Source organism: Chrysemys picta, chromosome 17 (genome assembly GCF_011386835.1).
Source record: "Chrysemys picta bellii isolate R12L10 chromosome 17, ASM1138683v2, whole genome shotgun sequence".
NCBI lineage: Eukaryota > Metazoa > Chordata > Testudines > Emydidae > Chrysemys > Chrysemys picta.
Genome location: NC_088807.1, coordinates 20294313 through 20302114, shown reverse-complemented (window position 1 = coordinate 20302114; position 7802 = coordinate 20294313). Strand labels below are relative to the sequence as shown.

General features: G+C 56.4%; 1 protein-coding gene across 1 annotated transcript; it reads left to right on the top strand.

The window, feature by feature from the left end:
* The first annotated feature begins 275 nt into the window (after positions 1–275).
* Positions 276–7588, top strand: LOC135976270 (T-cell-interacting, activating receptor on myeloid cells protein 1-like). The gene is made up of 3 exons (XM_065571180.1): positions 276–525; positions 736–771; positions 7136–7588. Exons 1-3 carry the CDS (start codon positions 498–500, stop codon positions 7504–7506), a joined length of 435 nt encoding a protein of 144 aa, XP_065427252.1. The 5' UTR covers positions 276–497; the 3' UTR covers positions 7507–7588.
* Positions 7589–7802: the final 214 nt, after the last annotated feature.

Genomic DNA, 7802 nt, shown 5'->3' with positions numbered 1-7802 from the left:
TCAGGAAGGAATCTCTGTCCCATTCCATGGGAGAGGGTCACTCCTTTGGGGGCTGGGGGAGAGAGCCCTCCTCTGCTCTGAGCTGCTGCTCCAGGGAGGCTAGAAGGGCCTGTTGGAAAAGGTCAGGGCAGCCGGAGCCTGGGACCTCTTGATGCCTGTGAGATTGCCACGTTCCCAGCTGGTCCCTGGACTGGGCAGCTCCCATGTGGGGCTGGGAGGTGATGTGGGTGGGGGGGGGCGGGGACCAGGCAGCTACAGGAGGGGATGTGGTTTGCTGGGTGTTGCAGGGATCTGGCTTTGCTCTGACTGGTAGATTTGGGCTGGAGATTGCAGAGAAATCATCTGATGGGGAAGAACAGGGCCAAGTGCATCATGGGCTTCCTGGGGCTGCAGCCCCTGGCGCAGTTCCTCATTCCGCTCGCACTCGGGCCTCAGGCTGGGTGGAGCTCAGCACTGGGGTGTTGGTGGCAGTGCTGAGGGGCCCCCACTGCCCCATCATGGCGTCTGCTCTCACCATCCTCCTCGGTGAGTATCGGAGAGAGCCAAGGAGAGTGCCCATGGGGGGGGGGGGAATCTGAGACCAGGGCATGTGTCCATGGGGGGGATCTGAGACCAGGGTGTGTGCCCATAGGGGGGAGGGGATCTGAGACCAGGGTGTGTGCGTCCATGGGGGGATCTGAGACCAGGGTCCAGTCGCTCTGGGATCTGGTCTCTAACAAGTTGTCTCCTCTCCAGGCTGCTGGCTGGCCGGGTGGAGCGGGGTGTCAGGACGTGAGTATCTGTGGGGAATGGGGCAGTTGGGGGAATTTCTGCATTAAGGACGAGGGACGTGGGTGGGGGTGCGGGGCGCCACTTCCCCAGAGGTATGAACCTGTCAGACACGTTCTCCCCAGAGATGGGGACTGAGACCTCGCTCTAATCATTACTGGGATGGGAACCTGTTGGAACAACTGGGGGATTTTGTAAACATTTTTTTGGGGGGGCGCCTGTCCTGGGAGCTGCTTGCTCAAATGACCCAAATTTAGACTAGGAACCCCATTTCACGGAGTGTGGGGGAGTCAGGGCGCTGCACCCGCCACTTCTTGCGATTCACCTTGACTCGCAGCCAGACAATAAAACAGAAGGTTTATTAGATGCCAGGAACGCAGTCTAGAACAGAGCTTGTAGGTACAAAAAACAGAACCCCTCAGTCAGGTCCATCTTGGGGGTGGGGAGCCCAGACCCAGGTTCGGGGCCTCCCCTCTCCCCAGCCAGCACCAAACTGAAACTCCCTCCAGCAGTCTTACCTAGCCACAGCCCCTGGCCCCTCCTCCAGCCTTTGTCCAGTTTCCCTGGACTCAGGTTACTGCTGGCCCTGAAGTATCATCCCTCAGTGAAGTCACCCCCTATTTCCCATCACCATCTAGTATTGGTGCAGTACCCCAGGGAAAGGGAGGCACACCCCGTGTTAGCAGAAGACCCCTTCGAGACTGAACTGAGCAGGGTCACTAACCAGTGACCCGGGGAAGTTCAGGGCCCCCTCTCTGGGACAACACATCAGCTTTGGCTTTCCCCCTCACATGGACCGCCTCTATCTCGTAATCCTGCAGGAGCAGGCTCCACCTCAGCGGCTTGGCATTGGCTCCTTTCATCTGGTGTAGCCAAGTCAGAGGAGAGTGGTCAGTGGACACGGTGAAGTGTTAAGAAACTAGAGCCATATCTATTTGGGTACCAGCCCACACCATGGCCAGGCATTCCGTCTCACTGGCCGCATAGTTTTGCTCCTGCGGTAACAACTTCTTGCTCAAGTACACAATGGGATGTCTCTCCCCATTTTCATCAGCCTGCATTAACACCGCTTCCAGTCCCATGTCTGAGGCGTCGGTGAACACCATAAAGGGCTTGTCAAAGTCTGGGTTTGCCAGAACTGGGCCACTGACCAGAGCCTCCTCCAGTGCATAGGGAGCCCTCTGGCACTGCTCAGTCCAGACCACCTTGTCTTGCTACCCCTTCTTGCATAGCTCAGTGATGGGGGCAGCTATGGAGCTAAAGTGGGGCACAAATCTTTGATAGTACCCCGCCATCCCAATAAAGGCTTGGACCTGCTGTTTGGTTTGGGGAGCGGGCCAGTCTCTGATCGCTTCCACCTTGGCTGGTTCTGGCTTTAGGCAGCCGCTCCCCACCGTAAGATACTTCAGACATCCCCCACCTTGCACTTCTTAGCTTTCATGGTCAGCCCAGCCTCCTGGAGTCTGTCCAGCACTTGTTTAACCTGGGACACGTGGTCCTCCCAGGTCTGGCTATAGACAGATGTCATCAATATACACCACGGCAAAACTCTCCATCCCCTTCAGTAGCTGATCTGCCAGGTGCTGGACGGTAGCAGGCGCCCCCTTGAGACTGAAAGGCAGGGTCAGGAACTCAGAGCCCCAGAGGGGTGATAAAGGCGGATTTCAGCCTGGCATCCGCATCCAGTGGCATTTGCCAGTAGCCCTTTGTAAGATTCATGGTGGTAAGGTACCGAGCTCCTCCTAGTTTGTCTAGGAGCTTGTCAGGCCTGGGGTAGGCATCGGATACAATGATGGCATTAAGCTTCTGATAGTCCACACAGAACCAGATTGACCCATCCTTTTTGGGGACCAGCACCACCGGTGAGGCCCAAGGGCTGGAAGATGGCTGGATCACCTCCAAAGCCAGCATGTCACTGACCTCTCTTTCCAGGTCCTGAGCAGTTTTCCCTGTGACTCGGAAGGGGGAGCATCTTATAGGTGGGTGCGATCCTGTCTCCACCCACTGGACAGTCAGATTAGTGAGTCCAGGCTGGTTGGAAAACAGCTGTTGGTATAAATGCAGCACCCCTCTGATCTCAGCTTGCTGGGCAGGGGTCAGCTGATCAGAGAGGAATTGTTCCCAGGGAGGAGCCAGCTCCTGTCTCAGGGAATAGATCTACTAAAGGGTCATCTCCCTGCTCCTCCCAATGTCCTCACACGGCCAACACCACATTCCCCGTTTCATAATATGGCTTCATCATATTCACATGGTACACCCAGCAGTGTTAGACAGTTCCATTACATAGTTTAACTCATTTAGTTGCTTGACAACCTTGAAAGGGCCTTCCCAGGCAGCTTGTAGTTTGTTTTTTCTCACGCACATGAGAACCATCACCTGGTCTCCGGTGGCGTAGGCCCAGGCCTGCGCTATGCGGTCATACCAGACTTTGTTTCCTCTGGGCTCTGTCCAGATTCTCCTTGGCCAAACCCATGAGCTCAGCAAGTCTTTCTTGGAAGGTCAAGACATACTCCACCACTGATTCTCCATCGGGAGTGGCCTTCCTCTCCCATTCGTCTCTCATCAGGGCCAGGGGCCCCCTTATCCTTCTTGCATATAACAGTTCAAAAGGCAAAAACCTGGTAGACTCCTGGGGCACTTCCCTGTACGCGAACAGCAGGTGAGGTAAGTACTTGTCCCAATCCTGCAGGTGCTGGTCCATAAAGGTTTTCAGCATCATCTTTAGAGTTCCACTGAACCTCTCCACCAGCCCACTGGAATGAGGGTGATATGCTGAGGCCCAGATGTGCCAGATCCCACATTTCTCCCACAAGCATCGGAGCAGGGCTGACATGAAGTTTGATCCTTGGTCCGTCAAGACTTCCTTGGGGAACCCCACTTGGCTGAAAAAGGTCAGCAGTGCATCTGCCACGGTGTCTGCTTCAATAGAAGACAAGGCCACTGCCTCAGGATAACGGGTAGCGAAATCTACCACCACCAGAATGTATTTCTTCCCTGTCCGGGTCGTCTTGCTGAGAGGCCCCATTATGTCCACAGCCACCTTCCGGAAAGGCTCCTCTATGATGGTCAAAGGTCTCAAAGACGCTTTCCTGTTGTCCTGGGCCTTCCTCACCCTCTGACAGGGGTCACAGGATCGGCAGTACTGTCGGACAATAATAAAGACCCCAGGCCAGTAAAAGTTCCGTAGAAGCCTCTGCCGGGTACGCTGGATTCCCTGATGTCCTGAGAGAGGGATGTCATGGGCAGGTACAGTAGCGATGTTTGTGGCAATGCTTCTGGGGGACCACCAGCTGCCTCCTGATCCCCCACAACTCCACTTCCCCTGGGGGAGCCCATTCTCGGTACAGGAATCCCTTCTCCCACAGGAACCTCTCCTGGCAGCCTTTCCCCTTCTGCAAGGAGGGATCTTTCTGCAACTCTGCCTGGAACTCAGTGGCTAGGGAAGGGATAGGGATCTGCTACTTCTTGCTGGCTGGGTCTGAAGCCACAGCCCCTTTGAGTCTTGTCCCTGGGCACTCCCTCCCGACCAGGGTAGGGTCCTGCGTCTCCAGTGAGGTATCCTCCCCAACGTCAGAGCATAGTGCCCCTTGCTGGCTCTGGCTAGGTCACGACTAGGGCGTTCTGGGGGTTGCTTGGCCAATCCTCTAGGTCACCCCTATCAACACCTCAGTGAGCAAATGATGGTGCACCCCCACATCCTGGGGACCCTCCTTGGCCTCCCATTTCCAATGTATCCTCGCCACGGGAACCTTGAATGGGGTCCCGCCCACACCTGTCAGGGTCAGGTAGGTATCAGGCACCACCTGATCTGGGGCCACCACCTCGGGCGGGGCCAGTGTCATCTCAGCGCCCTTGTCCCAGTATCCATTGACCTTCCTCCCATCCATCTCCAGGCGAACAAGGCACTCACTCTGCAGGGACAGCCCCGCGCCCACCTTGTAAACTGAGAACCTTGAGTCTGGAGCAACCAGCTCCCCCAGGGGAGCTGGTCTGGGAAACTCCTCTGTCCTGAGCAGTTGATAAGCTGCCAGCCCCCCTTTGCCTGGGAAGCCTGCCCCTCGTCCGGCTGGGTATCTAGCCAGTTAACCCTGTGAGGGTTTGATTTGCTCAGTCTGTCCTTGAGGTTGAGGCACTGGGCCCGTAGGTGGCCTCTCTGGCCACAGTAATGTCATGTTCTGTTGGTCCCCTTGAGCCGGTCGGTTGGTCCTAAGAGGGGGTTCCCCTTAAGAGGAGGTTCTCCACATTCCCCCTTTGGGGGATCCCAGGGTGACTCTCTCTCTCTGCACCATGGTGGGCTTATTCTTTTGGGACTCCTCCTTTCCACCGCCTGACCGGCTGTCCACAAACTCGTCGGCCAGCTGCCCTGCACTCTGCAAGTCCTCTGGCTTTTTGTCCCCCAACCATATCCTCAGGTCAGATGGGCAATGTTCAAACAGTTGCTCCAGTACAATCAGCTTAACCATGTCCTCCTTAGTCTGGGCCCCATCTGCCCACTTGTGGACATATCTCTCCATTCAGAGGATCAATTCCAGGTATGTGTCCTCAGGGGTTTTACGCTGACTCCGGAACTCTTTCTAGTACGCCTCGGGAGTCATCCCAAACTTGCCTAGCAGGGCCTTTTTGAACAGTTCATGGTCCCCTGCCTCCATCCCTTCCTTTCGGCTGTACACCCCATGGCTTTGAGGTCCAGTAAGGGGGTAAGAAACTGGAGCCTGTCTGCAGGGTCAACCCTGTGCAGCTCGCAGGCATTCTCAAAGGCCATCAGGAAGTCATCTATGTCCTGCCCTTCCTCACACTGGGCAGGATATGCTTATCAAATCACCATGCAGTCCTGGGTCCCCCCTCACCCACCGCAGCAGGGGGCTCTCTGCTCCTCAGCCTTGCCAACTCCAGTTCATGCTGCCACTGTTTCTCCTGATCCTCCAACTCTTTCAGTTTTATCTCCCTCTCCCATTCCAGCCTCCTCAGCTCCAGCAATGGGGAGCTCCGCCGTGAGGATCCCCTGCTGGCCGCAGGGGTCATGGTGCCCCCGGGGTTTGCTGGGATCCTTCCAGCCTCTCTCCTAGCCATAGGTAGGAGGGGTCTTGGGATGCCCTCGGCAGCAGTCTGACCCCTCCCAGCCCGGGTAGACACTGGTGCCCGCGCTGCATCTGCCAGGTTGCTTCCCTCAGGGAAAGGGATCAGCTCCTCCGAGCGATCCTTCTCCTCCAGCTGGACAATCAGCTGTTCTTTGGTGAGCTTTCCAACGTGCAGCCCCTGCACAGCCCTATAAGGTTCCTCTTAAGGAGATGGTTATACATTTTCTCGTTCCCAAGTTGTTGTGGACTTGCAGGCCTGTGTGCTCTCAGCTCCTCATGGTTTCCAGGAAGAACCGCTACTGTGCCAGCCCTTCTCCAGGTCACCACCTCTCTCCCAGGGTCAAGCCAAAGAGTCCTCCGCTCTTGAAACTGCTCACTGAAGTCCCCAGGGCGACCCCGTTACTGCAACAGTCCTTCTCACTGGTCACACACTCCCAGGGGTTAAGCATAGCTCTTCTGAGGCTTCAGCACGCTTGGTTCTCGTTAATCCTCCTTCGTTTTACTGCTCCTCAGTCACTCACTGCAGGAAGCTCCATCCACAGAGTACAGTACATCCCGCCACTGCCACCAGGTGTCACAGAGTGTGGGGGAGTCAGGGCCCTGCACCCACCACTTCCTGCAATTCACTGTGACTCTCAGCCAGATAGTAAAAAAGAAGGTTTATTAGACAGGAGCATGGTCTAAAACAGAGCTTGTAGGTACAGAAAACAGCACCCCTCAGTTGGTCCATCTTGGGGGGTGGGGAGCCCAGATCCAGGTTCGGGGCCTCCCCCCCATGCATATCCCCCCCCAGCTCCCGCCTAAAACTCCCCCCAGCAGTCTCCTCCAGCTTTTGTCCAGTTTCCTAGGCAGAAGGTGTCACCTGGCCCCAACCTCCCTCCTGGGCTTAGGTTACTGCTGGCCCTGAAGTATCATTCCTCAGTGAAGTCACACTCTTATATCCCACCATCATCTAATATCAACACAGACAGTAAACTAGTAAAACTCCCATGCAACATTACAAGGTTAATACTCCCTACTCCATCACACCCCGCAGGATAGATCCCAATTCACCCCCTGACTGCAATGAGGGCAGGGCTGAATTGACCCTGGAGAACTAAAGGAATCCAAGATTGGAAATCTCCTTTCCCCCCCACTGTGTCTCACCCTGGCTGTGAGCCACAGGGCCGGGCCTGCACCCCAGGGATGGACGGGGGTAAAACGCTGGAGCGACAGATAGGCAGAGGATTGAATCAGATGGACACAGTTTGTGTCACCCCCACTTACTGCCTGTTTGTTTGTGAATCCAGAGGGGTTCTACCCCAAACCCTCCATCTCCGTCAGTCCCGGTGGGGTGATCCCTGTGGGGGGAAGCGTCACCATCCGGTGTTGGCATCAGGACCTGGGCATGATGTTCCTCTTCTACAAGGCTGGAGTTGGGAACTATCTGACTTACACAGACCCTGCTGGCTCTGAGGCTGAATTTCCCATCACCAGCGCCAGATGGGATCACGGTGGCAGCTACACCTGTCGTTATCACAACAAATCAGGCATCTACTCCGAGCCCAGTGACCCTGTGCAGATCATTGTAGCAGGTGAGGGGCCAGCCCAGCACCTCGGCTCCCAGCCCCACACCCAGCCAGACCCCCGGGGGAGCTCCCTAAGCTCTGATGCACAGTAGATGGGCCGTCCAGCCAGTGAAGGTTGAGTTGGGGGGGTGGGGGAGGGGACATCTCAGCCCCCCAAAGATGGGTATGGGGAGGAAGGAGATCTTGGGCTGGTGCCTTGGTGCCCTGGATCCCAGGGGAGACCCTGACCCTGTCTCTGCCCCATAGCTGATGCTCCATGCTGGGGACGGGGCACAGTGGCCATGCCAGGATCTGTCTCATGCCTCATCTCCCTTCCACTGCAGAGCTCAGCTCCCCCAAACCCTTCATTTCCCTCAGCCCCAGTGTGGGGGGGGGGTCACCCTGGGGG